General features: G+C 35.3%; 1 protein-coding gene and 1 non-coding gene across 4 annotated transcripts; one reads left to right on the top strand and one right to left on the bottom strand.

Moving 5' to 3' along the window:
- Positions 1-1,536: 1,536 nt before the first annotated feature.
- Positions 1,537-1,643, top strand: LOC141626016 (small nucleolar RNA R71). The gene has a single exon (XR_012535750.1). It is a non-coding gene; the product is annotated as a small nucleolar RNA R71 (small nucleolar RNA).
- A 14,965-nt stretch (positions 1,644-16,608) lies between these two features.
- LOC141621725 (uncharacterized) lies at positions 16,609-19,566 on the bottom strand. 3 transcript variants are annotated; one of them, XR_012532617.1, is made up of 5 exons: positions 19,283-19,566; positions 18,618-18,845; positions 18,075-18,220; positions 17,039-17,140; positions 16,609-16,850 (listed from the first exon to the last, which is right to left on the bottom strand). XR_012532617.1 is itself a non-coding variant. In XM_074437997.1 (4 exons), exons 1-4 carry the CDS (start codon positions 17,801-17,803, stop codon positions 16,767-16,769), a joined length of 363 nt encoding a protein of 120 aa, XP_074294098.1. In that variant the 5' UTR covers positions 17,804-17,809; the 3' UTR covers positions 16,609-16,766. The 3 variants fall into 3 exon arrangements, 1 of the variants encoding a protein (XP_074294098.1); XR_012532616.1 differs by lacking the exon at positions 19,283-19,566 and adding an exon at positions 19,152-19,210; XM_074437997.1 differs by lacking the exons at positions 18,075-18,220; positions 18,618-18,845; positions 19,283-19,566 and adding exons at positions 17,535-17,613; positions 17,706-17,809.
- Between the last annotated feature and the right edge of the window lie 621 nt (positions 19,567-20,187).

The following is a 20,187-nucleotide window of genomic DNA, read 5'->3' as shown; positions in this document are numbered from 1 at the left end:
TCTTCCTCCATATCAACTATGACAAAGTCCACCGGGATGAAAAACTTCCCAATTCGCACGGGGACATCTTCCCATATCCCTAGCGGTGTCTTCGTCGATCTATCGGCCATTTGAAGAGTGATATTGGTACATTTAAGCTCTCCCATTCCCAACCTTTTACTTACCGAGTACGGCATGACACTCACACTAGCCCCTAGATCACATAAGGCTTTGTTGATCGTTGTGTCGCCAATGGTACACGGTATTGAGAAGTTTCCCGGATCCTTTAATTTTGGAGGTGAACTTCCTTGAAGTATTGCACTACTCACCTTGGTGAAGGCGATAGTCTCAAGTTTCCGGATTGACTTCTTCTTTGTGAGGATATCTTTCATGTACTTTGCATAGGCCGGAACGTGATTGATTAATTCCGTGAAAGGAATTGAGACTTCTAAGTTCTTCACAATCTCCATGAACTTCCCAAGTTGATCATCAAATTTAGGCTTGGCTTGACGACTTGGAAAAGGAAGTCTAATTACAATGGGCTCCTTTTCTTTGGCTTTGTCTTCATTTTTCTTTGAGCTTTCTTCTTTTGATGATTCCCCTTCTTGCACCACAACTTCATTCTCACTAGCTCTCACAACTTCATCCTCAACTTGCTCCTTCGGTGCTTCATACCTTGTACCACTTCTCAAGGGAATGGCACTAACCGTTTCATGTCTAGGGGGGTTACTTTGAGGTGGTAATTGCCCCTTTTGTCTTTGTGAGCTAGAAGATGCTAGTTGAGTTAATTGTGTTTCCAACATCTTGGTGTGAGCTAGAATGTTGTTGATGGTGGTGTCTTTTGCTTGGCTATCTTTTTGCATTTGGGTGAAAAATTCTTGTTGATTCTTTTGCATTTGGAGGACCGCTTTTTGGACATCAAAACCTTGGTCATTGTGGTGATTGTATGGGTTTTGATTTTGGTAACCTTGGTTTTGATTGTAAAAGGGTCTTTGATTTTGATTTCTCATGGGTGGTGGAGTGTATGTTGTTTGAGGGTTTTGGACATTTTGGCTTTTGTATGAGAGATTTGGATGGAACTTGGTGTTTTCATTGTAAAAATTTGAATAAGGGGTACCACTTTTGTAAGCTTGGAAAGCATTGACTTGCTCGGTTGTTCCCCTACATTCGCTTGAGTCATGACCCAAGGTTCCACAATTCTCACATATCCCGCTTGGGATTGATGAGGATGCCGTCAAGGCATTGACATGATGCTTTGTTGATTTTGAGTTTTCCTCAAGTCTAGCCATAGCTTGTTCAAACTTTAAGTTGATTGTGTCAATGTGAGCACTAAGTTGAGCACCCAATTGAGTAACGGTGTCCACTTCATACTTTCCTCCTCTAGTAGCCTTGCGAGGCCTACTATATTGCGAATTATGGACCGCCATTTCCTCAATCTTATTCCATGTTTGATTGTCATCAACTTCGGTGAACATTCCATTTGATCCCATATTGAGAATGTTCCTTGAATCTTCATATAAACCATTCCAAAATTGTTGCACTAAAAACCATTCGCTAAGTCCATGGTGAGGACATGAGCGACAAATACCTTTGAACCGCTCCCAAGCTTCATACAAAGATTCTTCATCCCTTTGCTTAAAACCCGTAATTTGAGCTCTTAGCATATTGGTCTTTTCCGGTGGGTAGAATTTTTGGTAGAAAGCTGGAGCTAGCTTCTTCCAAGAATCTATTCCAAGGGTGGCCTTATCAAGGCCCTTCAACCATTGCTTTGCGGTGCCGATTAACGAAAAAGGAAATAAGACCCATCTTATTTGGTCTTGAGTCACGCCCGTTTGAGAGATAGCTTCACAATAATCACAAAATGTTTCCATATGAGAATGAGGGTCCTCACTAGGCAATCCCCCGAATTGGCTCCTCTCAACTAGTTGGATGAAGGCGGACTTGGCAATAAAGTTTCCGGTAAGATGTTGTGGGGTAGGAGTACCATTTGGTAAATCCTCCTCGGTGGGTATAGAGTGTGACGAGAATTTAGGCATTGTAGGTGGATTTTGTGTGGTATTGTTTAATGAGTTTTCTTCTCCTTCTATTGCGAAAGGATTGACAAACTCACTAGTGGGTTGAACAACTTCACCAACACCTCCCAAATTCCTCCTAACAAGTCTCCTATTATTCGTCAAGGTTCTTTCGATTTCACGGTCAAAAGGTAACAAATCTCTTTGTATCCTTCTAGACATGCAAAATATCAAACAACTAGAAAACAATTAGAACAAACCTTGAGGAGTTTTACTTCCCCAAGGTGAAAAAGACACAACTAAAAACAATAAAAGAAATCTTAAATCAATTAAACACCGTCCCCGGCAACGGCGCCATTTTTGATCGGAGCCATTTCGTGTTCACAATTAAGCATATGTGGTCGTTGGTCAATGGTCGATACAAAACACAATTTATACTTCACAAACAACTCTACAATTAGTAAAGAGGCAAGTAAAGGTTGTTGGAATATGTGTCCTCCGACAATAATGCGATCACGACTGTTGATCATGATGATCACATGTTTAAGTCTCATTAAAATGAATACAATTGGGAAGTAATTTTGTTACTGTCAACTGGTCAACATATATCGGTAATGATTGGCTGACTAGAGTTTGACATTACTGTCGTGTGACGGTGGTGATCAGTTGACCCCCTAGGTCATACCTAAAGGGCAATACTCTTAATTGATTATTTAATTAATCGTATAATGTTACGAGTTAATTAAATTACTTGAAAATTGACGGACGATTTTGGAAGTAAAATTTACGTATCATATTGAAATGTGATTAAATAAGGTACGGTCTGAGTAATTGAATTGTATCATTACTCGGATGAAATAATTGTTTATTGTAGCAATTAAATTGAATGAATTGTTATAAATGCAATCAGTTGTGATTTATAATTGGTAAAATATTTTGGTACTAGTAATTATGATATTACTAAAGTCGATTTTGTATGTGACGTATTTTTATTAATACGTTGATTTTTAATAAGTTAAAAATTACATAACAAATATATGTGACATGTGACATGTAACATATAGACAATTGACAAAAATAATATGGACACCATATTATGTAAAGGGCCGAAAAATTAGAAGGTGTTTAGCTAATTATAAGTTGTTTGTGATTAGTGGAAAACACAATGATTAAAAAGCAACCTAGCCATGCAAGCCTATTGTTCCTTGTGAAGAACAATTTCTCCATGCATTGGCTCACCCTAAAGCTCCTCTCACACGGTTTTGGGAAGAAAAATGTGATCATTGTTTTTCTTATAATTTTACCTAATAACACTAAAATGTTTTAGTGGGAATTCATTCTAATTCACTCATCCAAAATTAGAGTTTTAGAGAGAAATAAAATCCTCCCTTTTATCTCTCTAAAAACCGAAATAATATAAGAGTTTATAAATATTTTGGTTCCATTTTTCTACCTTGATTAATATTATAACTAGTATTTGTAATATTAATTTAATTAAGAGAAGCCTTGGGTATAAAGCATAGGGAGAGATCTTACACTTAGATCTTTGTTCTTCCATTGGAATAGCTCAAGAACAAGAAGAGATAGGTGATCTCTCTTGTACCCTAATAGCCGAAATCCATTTTGTAAGGACATGATTTGTCCTCTATTTATATCATTGTTTGCATGCATAAGATCCGTTTAATTTTATGACAAATTATTTAGACATATAAGAGTATGTTAACATGTATATGAATCTACATTTCCTTCAATCGGTATCATGAGCCACGGTTGTTTGCATGCAAATTGGTTAAAAGTTTTTCCGAGTTATATGAATAACAAAATAAAACTTGTAAAATTTGTGTAATTATGATATATCACGAAATTATTACATGCATGTTAATATTTCTGGTCCTAAAGTGTTTTAGGATATTTTGGTTAATTTTTCGGATTTTTATTGTTCATATTTTACAATAATGGCATTTAAATGTGATTTTATGAGTAAAAATGTCATTTTTGGTCTAAAAATAGCTATACTTCGAATTTTCACTTGGTTTTTGGATATGTTGTTACATATATTATTTTGAGATAACCTGCAAATTTTCATAATTTTTGGATTTATTATGCTCGAAAAATGAATTTTTCATTATTAAATTCGGATTTAAGAGAAAAATAGGTTAATATGAGTTAAATTTCGAATCTGGTCATAGAAAATTAATATGTTGTCACATGCAATTTTACAAGATGTGTGTAAAATAATTGGCTATAAAGAAGTCTTTTAGCATGATTTATGAATTTTTGAAGAAAAATAGCATAAATAGTGACATTATTAGTTGAAAATTAATAAAACATAATCTATGACTTAGGAAAAACGTCTAATGTTGCATTTTATTATATTTTTCAGATCTAAAATTGAAAAGTTAATGAAAATAATTTTTCCATGTTTTTATGATTATTTTATTAAATATCGATAAACCGCAACATTGTTTTTCCGGAAAATTTTCGAAATTTTTTAACCTAAGATTTTGAACATTATGAGTGTCATGGAATTTTTCCAGAATGTTCATGAATTTAAATTTCAAATTTTGAATTTATTTGAATTTTTGTGATTTATTTGAAGTTTAATAGCTTATTTTTGTAATTTTGGTCCATTTATGAACAATTTTGTAAATAAAAGTTAATTATGGTCAAATTATTAGTGAAGACTATATTTTGAGTCCTAAGAGGTTAGGGTAATTAACTTATGCATAAATATGAGTTTATGTATTTTTGTGATTATAAAATGTTGAAATCACGCAAATCCGTAAAAACCGAGTAATATACGATATTGGCTAATTAAAAGGCGATTTAGCATAAAAATTGAGCATGTTTATACATATTATAATGCTGCATCTTTCTTTATGATTGTCATAATTTTAATTTATGTAATTTTGAATTATGTAATTTTACTTAGTATGGCCTTAGATTTTAATTGGTATTTCCCGAAATGTATGGGAATATCGATTCGGTTGTAATTTTTATTGTGATCTCGTATCACCGTTTTGTAATTTAATAGATTTATTTTATTTTAGTTACAAATGTATAATAGGAAATTATGTAATTTATTATGTAATTTTATTCATTAGGAGTTCCAAAAGACGGATTACTTCAAGAATGGCGATACATAAAGACGGTGTTACCTCGAGATGCGTGCCACAACCGAAGTTCAAGGGACCAATGGAGTTGGTTTCCGAATATGTAATAGATTAATAGTTTTTCTATTTTTAGGAAGGCCATACTAGGATTTATTTATTTTATGCTTGCATTTTATTTTATGTCACATGCATCGCTAAATCGCCATAACTAAACATGCATTGTCTTATTTTATCGAGTTTATCGACCGTGTCAATTCGAATTATCGTAGTTCACCGCTTTAGTTCACTTAAAACGTGATAGATAATAAATTGACATGACCTCTCGCTAAAACAATTAATTGAGACATAGCCTTACCAAATAGTAGAAACCATGAAAACCTATTTCGCGAGGGAGTGCGCTCGGCCCCACCGGGGTACAAACCTTGTTACGTAGGGGAAGTGGGTGATGAATGTTAATCCACCGAATTCATGTTGATGAGGGATGTATCGGCCCCACCGTGCCCAAGTTAATGTGGGTTTGGATCATGGACACATTTATTCGAAATTTGGATTGAACTCAACAAAAGTATTTGATAAGGGATGTATCGGCCCCACCGTGCCCTTGTCGATGTGTTTTGGGCTATAGATAATAGTTAATGTAATATTATCGACCAAGAGTTCTAAAAGTAGAATCGATTAAACGTTAATCCACCGAGTTATATTGATAAAGGATGTATCGGCCCCACCGTGCCTAAGTCGATATGAATTTGGGTCTTGGAATCATTTATCTAGTTGGGTAGAGGTCACTAGAAAAATGCGTAAAACTTGTTTAAATCATACATTTTTACGAGTATAATTAAAACGACATTTGTTTTACTCCTTATATTTTGTTTTGTAGACCACTTCTTTTTCATAACAAATGGCAACATCAACACCCACTCCTAATGCTACACCACTCGCTACTTCGTCTTGGCTCCGATCCTTCATGGATCGATGTAAACTTGAAAAGAATGGGTCAAATTTCTCCGAATGGGATGCCCAACTCAAATTAGCCGCCGAAGGTGACGACAAGCTTCGTTACTTTACCGAGGCCTCTCCACCCGAACCCTCCACTAGGTCCACCGCGGGCACGAGGGAAGCCTATGAGACTTACCAAAAGGAGTCCGCCGCAATGAAAAATGTCTTAATATTTGCGATGGAGGCGGAACTCCAAAGGAGAGCCTTTAAAATGGGCAATGCTAATGAGATATACTCCAAACTTGTGACTATGTTTTCACAAACTCCGCGGATCGTCCAATACGAGGCGGCCGCGGCATTCTTTGATCTCGACTTCAAAGAGGGCCAAAAGGTTAGCCCTCATGTGCTCAAACTCATGGAGCTTGTCGAGACCTTGAAGATTCAAAAGGTTGAAATCCCCAAAGAACTCATCGTAGATAGGATTCTACACTCCTTGTCTAAAGTCAAGGCATATGTGCAATTCCGGGTGAATTTCAATATGCAAGACAAGGACGTGTCTCTTGAAGAGTTGCACAAGTTACTTGTGCAAGCCGAGAGGGACATGGGGTTAAATGTGAACCCTCCCAAGGATGTGCTTAACATAAGCACAAAAAGTAAGGGGAAGTTCAAGAAGAATGGGAGAAAGGGCAAGAAGCAAGCTCCCACATTCACCAAAGCTAAGTCTTGTGAAGCTAGCACATCCAAAGTCAAGAAGGGTCCTCTTGACAAATGCCATTATTGTAATGGCATGGGACATTGGAAGAGGAATTGTTCCAAATACCTTGGTGATATCAAAGCTGGAAAGATCACTCCAGTAGGTAAATGACTAACCTTCTTTTATGTTTCTAAATTCAACTATGGTATTATGATGCAAAGTTGTGATAATGTATCTCCCTTTTTATTGTAAATAGGGCCTCCACCAAGCAAAGACATGGGAAAGGAAAAACAAGCATGAGAAACCAATGAGAAGCTAAGGATAGCTTTTATGGAGCTTTGTTTTTCATTGTCTTATTTTAAGTTATGTTTTGAATTTTAGAACTTTAAGTTTCCGTGTTCGACATGGAAAGGTATTTTGGATAATGGTTTGTATTTTGGATGATGGTGACTTGGTTTGCAACCCAAGTCACCCGTTTTATCATTTATCCTTTATGTTCTAAAATTTCATCTTTAAATGCTTGCGTTTTGAAACATAAGATTATTCACTTAAAAGTGATCCCATAGACAATTATAATGACGGGTTTCATTATATGTCCACATGCTTAAGGCTTGTGTATGATCATTTATAAAGCGATTTTGAGTCTATGAACTCTCTTAAAGGTATGTCAACCACCAAGTACACATATGAAATCGATAACAATTAGTCAACCTATGAGGTAGTTCTCCTTATAATTCAACATCATTAATTTGTGTCTCATATGCTATCTTTGAATGTTTAGTGTATTCATTCTAAAGATAGAGTGGGAGAAAAATGAGGACACAACACACAAGACAAAGATCAAATTGTGTCACCACACACAAGACAAAGATCAAATTGTGTACTTGTGTAAATAAAGATCTACGCAAGAGAAAATGATTTGAATAAAGGTATATCTATTTACATAGTATGCCGAATAGATGAGATCTATGGTCTCAAGTTAGTTCTATATGACTAAAGAGACCAAGTGTAGTAATCGTAAGAGTATATTCTCAAGATAACTACACGAGGAGACCAAAAGAAGTTTTGGATGAAAATGACTAATGCAAAGTCTTAACAAGTTTTTTGACTAAGTTCTATATGATAAATTTTGACCTAATAGTTTCAATCATGAGTTTTACTTAAGAGCCTAAATGAATCAAAGTAACATACTAGTTATGATCAAAATCAAGTTGCAAAGTTTGATATTTCGATATCTCCTATAGCCAACGTTTTAACCATACAAATGTCATTGCTTAACCTCCCTATGAAATGGTTAAATCTCCTTCCAAAAGGGTATTTGCGAAGGACGTATTCTAAATATTATTTGTATTTGAATATTGACATTGCTACACATCATTATGACATGAGTGTGTTAGAGATTTAAAATCTCTTTCCGTAAGGTTGAGATAAGACCACTTCAAAATAGGCATTTTGAAAGGATATGATGGGAACATATATGGTTTTATCCTAGTAACTTGGCAAAGCAATTTATATTTATATTCTTGACAAATTTCGATTAAGAAGTCAATTTTGAAATATGTAGAATTGAGTGGGAGTTAGGAAATTCTCATGTGAAGACATAGAATTTAGTGGGAGCTATCATCCTTGAATGTATAAAACTCATTACTCATTAAAGAATGACGAGCTAATACCTTCTTTCATAAAGAAGCTTTTGAGTTTTCAATTCTGGATGAAAATGGACAATGATGAATCCAATTACATCATGAGATGTTGGATTAGTATTAAAGAGATACACATCGTATCAACATTTACATAGGTTATTCATATGAATGAAAAATGGGATTACCATTAGCAGTCATGGTAGTTCATTGAACCTGAGAACGGTTGATCTCATGATTATTAGTAACTAATGTTTCCGCCATTAGAATAATCATGTACATGTCAATTATGAATCATATGCATAAGAGCATGATGATTGACTTGGTGAGCCATAATAGAAGCGTCATGAATTCTCGAGTAGAATCCGATGAGCGATTTCGATGATTGACGGATGTTCTATTGTGTGTCAAGAGTTTGCACATATTGTAGAAAATCCGAGCACATATGAGGATTTATGAGAATCCCAAATCTTTCAAGCCCAGAAAGAGAAATGAGAAGTTTTGGAAAGATACTTGGTTAAATAAGAGGTTATTCAAAACAATCTTTCCTAATAAAGCTAGGACTTGTGAGAAGTACTAAGCTAATAATCTTGTCAATTGTTACAAGATTCTAAAAAACATATACCTAGTGCATTGTGTGTGGATGGAATACTTGATCGGTACAAGTTGTATTATTCATCGCAAATTCGTTCGTTATGAGATGATCGATAAGAAAGTTCTTTCAAGTTAAAGAACCAAAACCAAGGTCGAGAACCTTGATGTGTGCTTGGTAAAATTCATGGTATGAGAACATGAATGTGAAGGAAATTGCAAGTGTAAGAAGTTTGAACACGTGGACACATGGGATGTTAAACTTCTATTGCAATCAATAAGTGTTTACACTTATGATAAACATCACAAGGTTGTAATATGATATTGACTACCCGAGTGTGATGTCGACACTTGTCGTTTGAGTTATTATTAACTCACCTTGAACATTGTTATATCCAAACGGGTTGTAGAGACAATTGAACCCCGTTAAAGTGAACATGGATTAACATTGTTTTTGCCCATAGTTACTTATATGAGGTGACGTCTCGAAGTGACTAGAGTGTGATGCGATTGATGGCAAGTTCAAGTGCCATAGAGTCATGTGAGATGACTAGTCGATCACATAGGCAGATTGTTAGGAACTTTCTGTCGGGCCTTATGACCGCTTATAGAGTTCTGGCAAATTTATATAGCCTGGTCGTGGCGAGAGCTACTATAGTATTCGAATGCGTCGTTTCTTTTGACTAAAGACTATTCTTCTAAGATGGCACAGTTTCAGATTAACTTTGATTTGTGTTACTACGACCTTCGTAAATGGGGTCAAATGGGCATATTTTGGGTTATGATGGCTGTGGCTAGTCGAAGGGAATGAGTGCGATAGGAATTGTCCACCCCTTGTCAGGGTTATAACAATATCTCAGGGCCACTCGAGGAGTAATGAATAGGAAATGCGTGGCCACGCTCGGATGGCATCCGAGTGGATAAATTCGGTCAATCGGTTATTCTCCGGATCGAGGAAACCACTCTCGATATGATCACTTGCAAGTACGACCTGAAAGACACCTTGCATTGAGTGGGAGATAGTAATAGGACAAGAGAATTGGTGACGCACACTTGTCGAGGACAAGTGGGAGATTGTTGGAATATGTGTCCTCCGACAATAATGCGATCACGACTGTTGATCATGATGATCACATGTTTAAGTCTCATTAAAATGAATACAATTGGGAAGTAATTTTGTTACTGTCAACTGGTCAACATATATCGGTAATGATTGGTGACTACGAGTTTGACATTACTTGTCGTGTGACGGTGGTGATCGATTGACCCCCTAGGTCATACCTAAAGGGCAATACTCTTAATTGATTATTTAATTAATCGTATAATGTTACGAGTTAATTAAATTACTTGAAAATTGACGGACGATTTTGGAAGTAAAATTTACGTATCATATTGAAATGTGATTAAATAAGGTACGGTCTGAGTAATTGAATTGTATCATTACTCGGATGAAATAATTATTTATTGTAGCAATTAAATTGAATGAATTGTTATAAATGCAATCAGTTGTGATTTATAATTGGTAAAATATTTTGGTACTAGTAATTATGATATTACTAAAGTCGATTTTGTATGTGACGTATTTTTATTAATACGTTGATTTTTAATAAGTTAAAAATTACATAACAAATATATGTGACATGTGACATGTAACATATAGACAATTGACAAAAATAATATGGACACCATATTATGTAAAGGGCCGAAAAATTAGAAGGTGTTTAGCTAATTATAAGTTGTTTGTGATTAGTGGAAAACACAATGATTAAAAAGCAACCTAGCCATGCAAGCCTATTGTTCCTTGTGAAGAACAATTTCTCCATGCATTGGCTCACCCTAAAGCTCCTCTCACACGGTTTTGGGAAGAAAAATGTGATCATTGTTTTTCTTATAATTTTACCTAATAACACTAAAATGTTTTAGTGGGAATTCATTCTAATTCACTCATCCAAAATTAGAGTTTTAGAGAGAAATAAAATCCTCCCTTTTATCTCTCTAAAAACCGAAATAATATAAGAGTTTATAAATATTTTGGTTCCATTTTTCTACCTTGATTAATATTATAACTAGTATTTGTAATATTACTTTAATTAAGAGAAGCCTTGGGTATAAAGCATAGGGAGAGATCTTACACTTAGATCTTTGTTCTTCCATTGGAATAGCTCAAGAACAAGAAGAGATAGGTGATCTCTCTTGTGCCCTAATAGCCGAAATCCATTTTGTAAGGACATGATTTCTCCTCTATTTATATCATTGTTTGCATGCATAAGATCCGTTTAATTTTATGACAAATTATTTAGACATATAAGAGTATGTTAACATGTATATGAATCTACATTTCCTTCAAAGGTCGGATCCCAAGGGACGGGTATTGAAATGAAGATTCTATTGTAACTAGTGGTATCTAGGGGTGTCACAAATGGGGTTGATGTAGAAGGTTACTAAACTAAGATAGCAATGAAAATAAACTAACAAGGTAAATAAAATAAGGGGTGTAAACAATTGATTAAAAACACTAGGGTGTCATGGGTTCATAGGGGAATCATGGGATATGATCATACAAACATGTTCTCAAATTATAAGCAAGCAATTATTGTTGTGATGGATTGAGTTGGGTTATATCTTACAATCCTAGGAAAGTTTGGGTCCCGGAGCCGAATCTCTTGGATTGTACAACACCTACAAGTCGACTTAATCTTCCCTACTTAACACATGCATGGTCTAACAAGACTCGAGTTGGGTTATGTCTTACAAGTCAAGTTGAAAGGATAGAAGATGATAGTAAATGCAAGGATTCATAGGCTTAGCATTTCATCAAATATAACATGTGCATGTATTAAGATCAAAACAAGCAAGCAAATAAGATATGAAAGCATATTAATTTAAGCATGAATCATTCCCCATGTTGGTTTCCCTAATCACCCATTAAACCCTAGCTAAGAGACTACTCACTCATTATCATATTGATCATGCTAGAAAGGTTGTCAATCATACTAACATAATGAAACATGATGAATAAATGAAAGTAATTAGCAATAATTAAAAAGGGATTAAGAGATTATACCTACTAATGATTCCAATAATAAAGCAAGAATAATAGAAGTACTTGAATCCTAGATTGAGAGGTTGTCAATCCCCCAATAATAACCCAAATAATCTTCAATTACCCAAAATAAAGTAAGAACAAGAGAGAGATTAAAGAACTAAAACTTGGATTAAAACTTGATTAATATTTGATTACAATATTGAAGAGAGATTTGATTGATATTAACTACACTAATTATTGATAAGAAGAACATGCTCCTCTAATTAGACTAATGGGGTATTTATAGTGAAAATTAGGGAGGATGCATTAGGGTTAACTAAGGGCTAAACTAGTAATTACACTTTTTAAGTTGAGCAAGGAGCCTCCGGGATTATCCGAGAGAAGGGCTTCTCTTATCGATGCTTGAGGAATGAAAACGTCTTTGTCTTTGCGATCCGTGCGGATGGGAGTCGGGACGGCCGGATCTGGGTGGAGAATCCGAGCGGATTCTTGGGCAAGACGCTCGGATTGGCGAGGGGAATCCGAGCGGATTCCTTTGCGGGACGCTCGGATTGGCGAGGACGGACGGATTCTCTACAATCCGTTCGGATTGTAGTTCAGCAACTTTCCTTCTTCTTTTTCTTCCCTTTTCTTCATGAATTCCTTGGGGATTTCCTTGGGGACTCAAGGATCCTTTTCTCAACAATGCTCTTCTACTATGCTATGTACAAAGGCCTTCTAGTCTTGTCTCTCCTTGATGCTTGGTCATTGAATATGATCAATTTAGCCTTGTTTTGCCATGAAAATGCAAGATTCTTACTCCTTTCCTACCAAGGGATCAAAATCTCAAAGAATATGCAAAACAAAGAACTAAAGATAAGAAATGACCCAAATAGGCACTAAAAAGCATGAAAACAATGGTAATTCGGGGGCTAAATATGCGCCAATTATGGTCACATCAATGGTCTAAATTCTTGTTTGGGCCTAAGGATGAATATCGATTGACGTCAACCATACCATGTACTTACTCTTGTTTGTATCAAGGGCTTTCACTACTCGAGAAAATGGACTAGGAATCGGCCTTACTCCTGTTTGGTACGAGCCTCTCCACAGACCCCGGGTTTGATTGTTCGGTATGGCAACCCACACTTTAAACCAAAACCCTTTTAAATGCACTCAGCATCCCGTTATAATGCATGTATAAATGCTTGTACCATATGTGATCACCATTTTCTAAAGAAACCATGACCAATTTTGTAAAATCAAAACCACTTTCAAAACGTAAAATTTTCGAAAAGTAGGCCAATATTAGCGCAAAACTAGTCGAAACTCTGTCCAATTGTCGAGTCAAAATTCGGGCCTCAAAGCCCATTTCAAAACCTCACTTCGAGTCCACTCCTACAACTATACTATAGTTGACTAGGACCAACATTTCCAAACCTTGTCATTTCTTCAAACCTCACTTGACACAAGTGGCACACTCCCACTTCACAGGTCAAACCTTTTCTTTGAGTAAGTGTGCTAGAATGGTCGATCGTGTCTTGATTCGTCGTCGATCTCTTATCCAGTTTTCAAGATGCCTGGAACTAGTCACACAAGTGTCAATGGAAAACCACTGTGTTGGAGCCGGTGTCCTCCAGTTAGTGCGGATAACGTTATTGCACGTACACTTGTACGGACAAGTGGGAGCTTGTTGGGGCTGGTGTCCTCCACAGTTACTGCAATGACATATAAATCTCTAAAAGGATCAAAGGGTATACTTTTGTATTATTATCAGTTGGTCCACGTTTATCAATAACGGTTGGCTTGCTAGATAAGTTTGACGTTATTGTCATACAGATGGCGGTGATCAACTGGTCCCTAAAAGTCACACCTATAGGATACGATTGAGAGATGTGACGATATGAAAATACAGTCATGTTGATGCCTTATATGACTAAGCGGTTAGTCGGAGTTATTGACTAATAATTAGTCAAACGCGATGTTGAGATAATTATTTAATACGGATTAAATAATACTGGCTAAGGTGAATTAAGCGGTTAATTCGTAAATTGAATATAAACGGTTATATTTAATTAATGTATATTGAATTAATTAATTATACAATATTGTCATTGTCGAACAAGTATTAATATGTCGACTGATTCATGTTACTAGTCGATATTTTAATATCCGATAACGGATGACGATTTATAATTAAAACCCGTCATATACATTTAGCAAAACGAGTCGGACCACGAGTTAAATAAGGAGAAAGTGGAAAGCCCACTCCCTCCCTGAGCAACCGGTCGGTCGACCGAATAGAACAAAAGGAGAGTCCTTCTCTCCTTTTGACCTAATCCTTCTCATTTGAAGAAAAATTAGGGTTTTGGAGTCTTTTTCTCTGAAATTCTAGATCTCACATCAGAAAAACTCACAAAAGCTCTCTCAATATTGCAAGGCAATCAGAGAGCAATTTCTAGCACAAGGGGCATAGTCTCAGACGATCTTGGGTGCAACGATTAGGAGGAAATCTGCGTTGATTTCTGTTCTTAGGCCGTTTTGCACAGGACCCGAGGTTGATTCTTATTCTTTTATCGTTTCTCTTGTTTTTCGTTTATGACCATTAATCACATGATAAATTACGTTATAGTCCTTAATTTTAAGGGGTTTTATACGGATATTTCCCTACAATTGGTATCAGAGCGAGACCACGTAAATTTTTTCATCGTGATTTTCATAAAACGATTTGAATCGATAATTTTGCCTTGAAAACCGTGACATGTTGTTCACGTCTGATCAGTCGATCGAGGACTGTAGTGTCTCGATCGATTGGTTTTGTTTTCGTTTTGTTTTTTTGCATATTGTTATCATAAACGGTCATTATAGCAATATGTTAAGGTTTTGTCAATTGTAGATTTAATTTTATACGAATTAGGTCAAAATTGCAATTGGTTTTGTTTTGTCAAATCGATTTCACGAGGGTTTTATGTTTCAAAATTGTTTTGCTCTCGGTCGAGCGTAATACTACTCGATCGAGAGCTATTCTGTGTTGTTTTACCCGATTGAGTACTCGCAGTACTTGATCGATTTTTTTTAAAAACCCTAACTGTTCGATCGAGTGGAAAAGTGTTTTGGCAGCGCTGAAAAATTATTTTTCCGAGTTTTAATTTTTCTTTTGGCCATAAAATGTACATTATACGGATTATGTACACTCGCTTGATTGTGAAACGGTTCACACACGTACCATTTAGTTATTTTAAAGCGGTTTAAAGTAACGGATTGTAATGGATTAAAATTAAGTTGATAAAAGCGGTTTTGTCATATAATTTTAAGCGTTAAAAGGTGGTTTGGATAAATTTAACATAATTACGGAATTATGTCACGAATAAATTTTGTTTTAGTTGATGCATTTTTATTTATCGTTACTTTTGAATGCCATGAATGTTTTTATTACATATTTAATTTTACAAACGATTGTAACTTAGTGTGGCCTTAGTAGAACATGTTACCATAATGATGGAACACGGTCTTGGTTGTATTTTGAGATCTCGCATCTCCGTTTTGGATTTTTCCTTGTAATTACAGTTTTTATTTAGAATGTAAATAGGTTTATATTTTGTAAATTTTAATTTGTAATTTTGAGAAGACCATAGATGGAGATCGGATGCTCACTCCCGCTGCATGAACCAAGATGGAACATCAAGACAAGCTTCTCGGGTCCAACGGTGGATTCCAAAGTTGTATTATGTTAGGATAGGCCACACTAGGACTTTTATTTACGTTTTGCTTTTCTTTTATGTTTTTCATCGTAACGATAGTTTGCATCATATTCCGCCTAAAACCAAACCACCTAATATTTGCATGAAAACTGACTCATATAGAGGTTACGCGTTAGTTTTCTATGACATACAGATGTCACACGGTCTTAATAAGCCATCACCTAAGTTAATTCATTCACGTAATGCTAGATTTTCGTTCACTTAAAATGAATTAAAACTAAGTTGATGGGATCTTCCTCGTATAACCAAAAATTGAGAATAGTCTTTATAGGTCAAACTCCAATGAATCCCTTCTTCGTCGGTAGGCATAATATGACCCCTTCTACGTCGGGTAAGTTGGAACTGATTGACCTATTTTATCTCACACTAGTAGAAAAAGTGACATTGACATCGGTTATTTAGGCCTATTTACATCGGTTTTGGTGCGATGCTTCTGGGGGCGTTGTTTATTGAATTTATAAGCAAAACATCGGTTTTACAACCGATGTTAAAGGTTTAAACTTACATCGGTTCTGGACCAAAACCGATGTTAAAGGTTTAAACTTACATCGGTTCTGGACCAAAACCGATGTTAATAGCATATAAATTACATCGATTCTTCACCAAAACCGATGTATTTTTAATGATATTAACATCAGTTGTACTTAGTAACTGATGTAACTTATAATTACATTAACATCAGTTGTACTCAATAACCGATGTACCTAATTACATTAACATCGGTTTATTAAAACTTCTAGAACTGATGCTAATACTTCTTATAATTCATGAGGGCAATACGAATTCAATAATTTACACCCGCAACTAAATGCTACATATAATACGCTAATAAGCAACATGAGCTTTGCTTCCAATAATTCAAACAAACACATCCATTTATTATATACCAAAAAATATCAAACGTATTACAATAATTCCGTCCATTCATAAAACTAGTTAAAACACTACTAAATGCGTGCCACGATACAAAATGTTAAATGTTTTCAATTAGAATTCCTACGAATCAAACCATACATTAGACGTTCTTTACACAATAAAGCGACCAAAGCTCTCGAACCTCATTCATTTGTTCAATTGTTATTTCCGCACCTGAAACACACTACATAAAAGATGAGGCTTAGGAAAATATAGGCAATTTACAAAAAAAAATACAAACAATATGAGTTTGTGAAATGTGGGAATATTAACTTTCAAAACAATAAATGAATAACCCCTTAGGTAATGTAAAATTTTAGGGCTGGGAGTTTGGGAAATAAAAAATACAGTTTGAGAGAATAAAGCAAGTACCTTTTGTATGCCGTCCTCCGATAATGCGTAGCGTACGGTGATATCATACATCCACTTTATAACATAATAACCACACTCATAATTCCCTGGCTGTTGAGGGCACTATATTTATAGAAAAATAAGAGTTAAGTAAAGACTCTAAGCTCATATAATCTAAGTCAAATATACTACCACCATAAGGTAATGAATTATAATTATAATAATTAAATAAAATGACGTTATACGTGTTATAGTCACAAGTTAACAAGTTTCCGTATAAAGCAACATACTCCAGACAAGTCAAAAGACACAAAAAGGGCAAGATTCTGATCGAGGCAAAACAAGTAATCGTAAAAACCTACATCGGTAAATATCGCTAAATAGCATCACCAAACCTCTGCTTCAAGAGAGTCTATCCATGAGTAGTTCATTTTTTTAACATATCACGTGTAAAACAAAAATAGGAGGTGGGGTGGTAGTAGTTGGCGTAATTGAATTTCTAAGGAAAACTTCATACCTCAATCATTTTTATCTGGAGTTCATTTTTTTTTAACATATCACGCGTTCCCGCCCTAAAAGAATACCTTTTCCAAGCCCTGAAATTAATTGAATACATGAAATGTAATCATATTATCGACATTCATACATAACATAACTATAATTTATGTGGTTAATCGATTGAACTTACCATGATAAGCAACTTTTTATTTGCCATGTCTTCTTTGTCGCTTTATCCGAGTCAAAAATATATGCAATATTATCTCGAAGACAAAATACAACCAACATCCAATGCGAGCTATATCAAATAACAAAACTTATAAATCCTTTAATAAGGTAAAAAAAAATATGTAAAGGAAAAAAAATTGATGAAATGCAAGAAATTGGTTGTAAGGAGCAGTACACCTGATGTATGCTATGTACTTTTTTATTACTATCATCTCAATTTCATAATGATAATCCTGATGTATACTCTTTGACATAGTTAACATTGACAGTCAACACACATAAATTTAATCATCCATTAGAGTACAAAATAATCTGAACAAGTCTTACGTACATGCTTTCCCAATGTCTGAGCTAACTTTTCTTCTTTTTCAGAAGCGTCCCCAAAAGTTATTGCACCATTGATCAAGTAGCGCTCTCAATTTCTGCACAAGTGAAGGACCTTTCCTGGTTCACTGGTCTTTTAACATCCTCTGAAGCCTATGGAAAAAAATGTGTATCAATACGTGTTTCAGTCTAAAAGAAGACTACACTTGTGATTTCAAGCCATCTCTATCAAATGACCAGGAAGTAGAATAATATTCAATAGGAATGCTTAAAATTAACATGTAGTTTAGAAAAAAAATCCATTTCACGTGATGAAATTCTAAAATCACATTTCACCTTCTCGTTAGTAGAAGAAAAATGTAGACAACCATTGATAAAAGTAAACAATGTAATTACAAACTAGTCAGACAAAGCAAGCATTATGACAGCTAAAATGAGAGGCATTCATTATTTCTTACAGCATTATGATTCTTGTTTCATATGAAATCTAAGACTTTTCGCTTTAATCTGACCTATCATGGGTTTCATAATTCAAAGGAAGCAAAAGTACCATTGCCAAGTAGTCTGTTTTACATGTGTTCACACCATGGCCATTGCTATCTCTTAACCTGCCTTCCATCTGAAACAAATCGACAATGAACCAAGCTGACAGTTTTAATTTTCTTCATACTCAAGTACTCAACCATGCTTCCTCTGTAGAATTCACAACCCTTGAGCTCATGTAAAAAGTCCCACCTCTCATGTAATATGTTTGACATGAACAATCCCGGTTTGATACCTGTTGGTGCAGCAGGTAGACATAGAACAAAGAAATCTCAAATCAAAAGAACAGTTTCATTATTTTGAACATCTCACCACATAAACAAGTCCCAAATCATCTAACCAAGTTATGCATTTTCTCCTTTAATATTCTTCTCTAATTATACATACCCATTCAAAATATCATTAAACAAAATCATACAATAAAAGCTGAATTCAGAAGAATCAATTAATAATTAACCAAATTTACAAATTGAAAAGCGGTTAATAAAAAAATCCACATATCAAAAACTTAAGAAATTAAAAGAATAGATTAAAAAACTACTTGAAGGTTGACATGAGGGTAGTCTAGAAGCGACGGTACTCCAATCGTTATGAAAAAAACCCCAATTCATCAATCCATAAACCCTAAAAAACTTAAATGGAATTATTCAATTGGGATAGGCAGATGCGTACCATCGACGGTGCGAGAGGCCGCATGGTAGTCTCGGTGGTGGTAGTGAAGGCGACAACAGGAAGGGAACCGTGCCACAGCGTAATAATGAATGGTGAGGGCGAGGACGTGACGGCAGAAGGCAACCATGGTGTTCGAGGGTGGTAGACAGCGGAACGTTAAAGGGCGGCGGCGGCGTGACGGAGGAGGGTTGTGCGATGGGGTTTTGTGAGAAGCAAGGGTTATGCGATGACGGCTGAAGGTTTTCTATTGAAGAAGTTATGTTACACGAGATATTAGGTGAACAATAAAATCAATGTTGTGACATCGGTTCACTATTAACCGAGACAAGCTAAATAACGACTAATTAAATTTACATCGGTTCTAGCATAATTGATGCAATGTAAAATAATTAACATCGGTTTTAAAACAACCGATGTTGGTAAACGATGTAAATGATAAAAAACAAACTAATTTACATCGTTTTTTTAGGAAACCGATGTTTATAACTAATTTACATCGTTTTTGTTAAGAAGTGATGTTATTATGGCGATGTCAATAGCACTTTTTCTACTAGTGTCAACACTATGGTCACTCGTACGATCCTGTGATTATGGTGGACTAAAGATAGGATTTACGGAAATCTATCGACCAAGAGTTCTAACGGTAGAACTAGCCAAACAGTTGGCTTATCAATTTACGGAAATTGAGTCTTGGGATCATTTGTATAATTCTTGAGGTAGATCAATTATACAAGTGCAATGAGTCTACACGTTAAAATGAATTTTAAATAGACTTAAATCACCTCGATGAGTTGCTTATTTCGTTTTGTTTTTCTTTATTTTTCAGTGTAGAACACGATCATTTAAACTGCTAATAACAAAATGGCTGGCCGTACGGACGACCCAATGCCAAGTGCCACATTGGA

This window comes from Silene latifolia, chromosome X (assembly GCF_048544455.1).
Source record: "Silene latifolia isolate original U9 population chromosome X, ASM4854445v1, whole genome shotgun sequence".
Classification (NCBI taxonomy): Eukaryota; Viridiplantae; Streptophyta; class Magnoliopsida; order Caryophyllales; family Caryophyllaceae; genus Silene; species Silene latifolia.
The sequence above is the reverse complement of the archived record's forward strand: the minus strand, read 5'-3'. Positions and strand labels throughout refer to the sequence as shown.

What these genes read in the sequence shown, in the direction of transcription:
- LOC141621725 (XM_074437997.1), bottom strand. Translation starts at nt 17,803, where the DNA reads ATGTTGGTTGTATTTTGTCTTCGAGATAATATTGCATATATTTTTGAC. An exon ending in TCCAGATAAAAATGATTGAG is followed by an intron (nt 17,141 to 17,534) that starts GTATGAAGTTTT and finishes CTATAAATATAG; the next exon opens with TGCCCTCAACAGCCAGGGAA. An exon ending in CGGAGGACGGCATACAAAAG is followed by an intron (nt 16,851 to 17,038) that starts GTACTTGCTTTA and finishes TCTTTTATGTAG; the next exon opens with TGTGTTTCAGGTGCGGAAAT.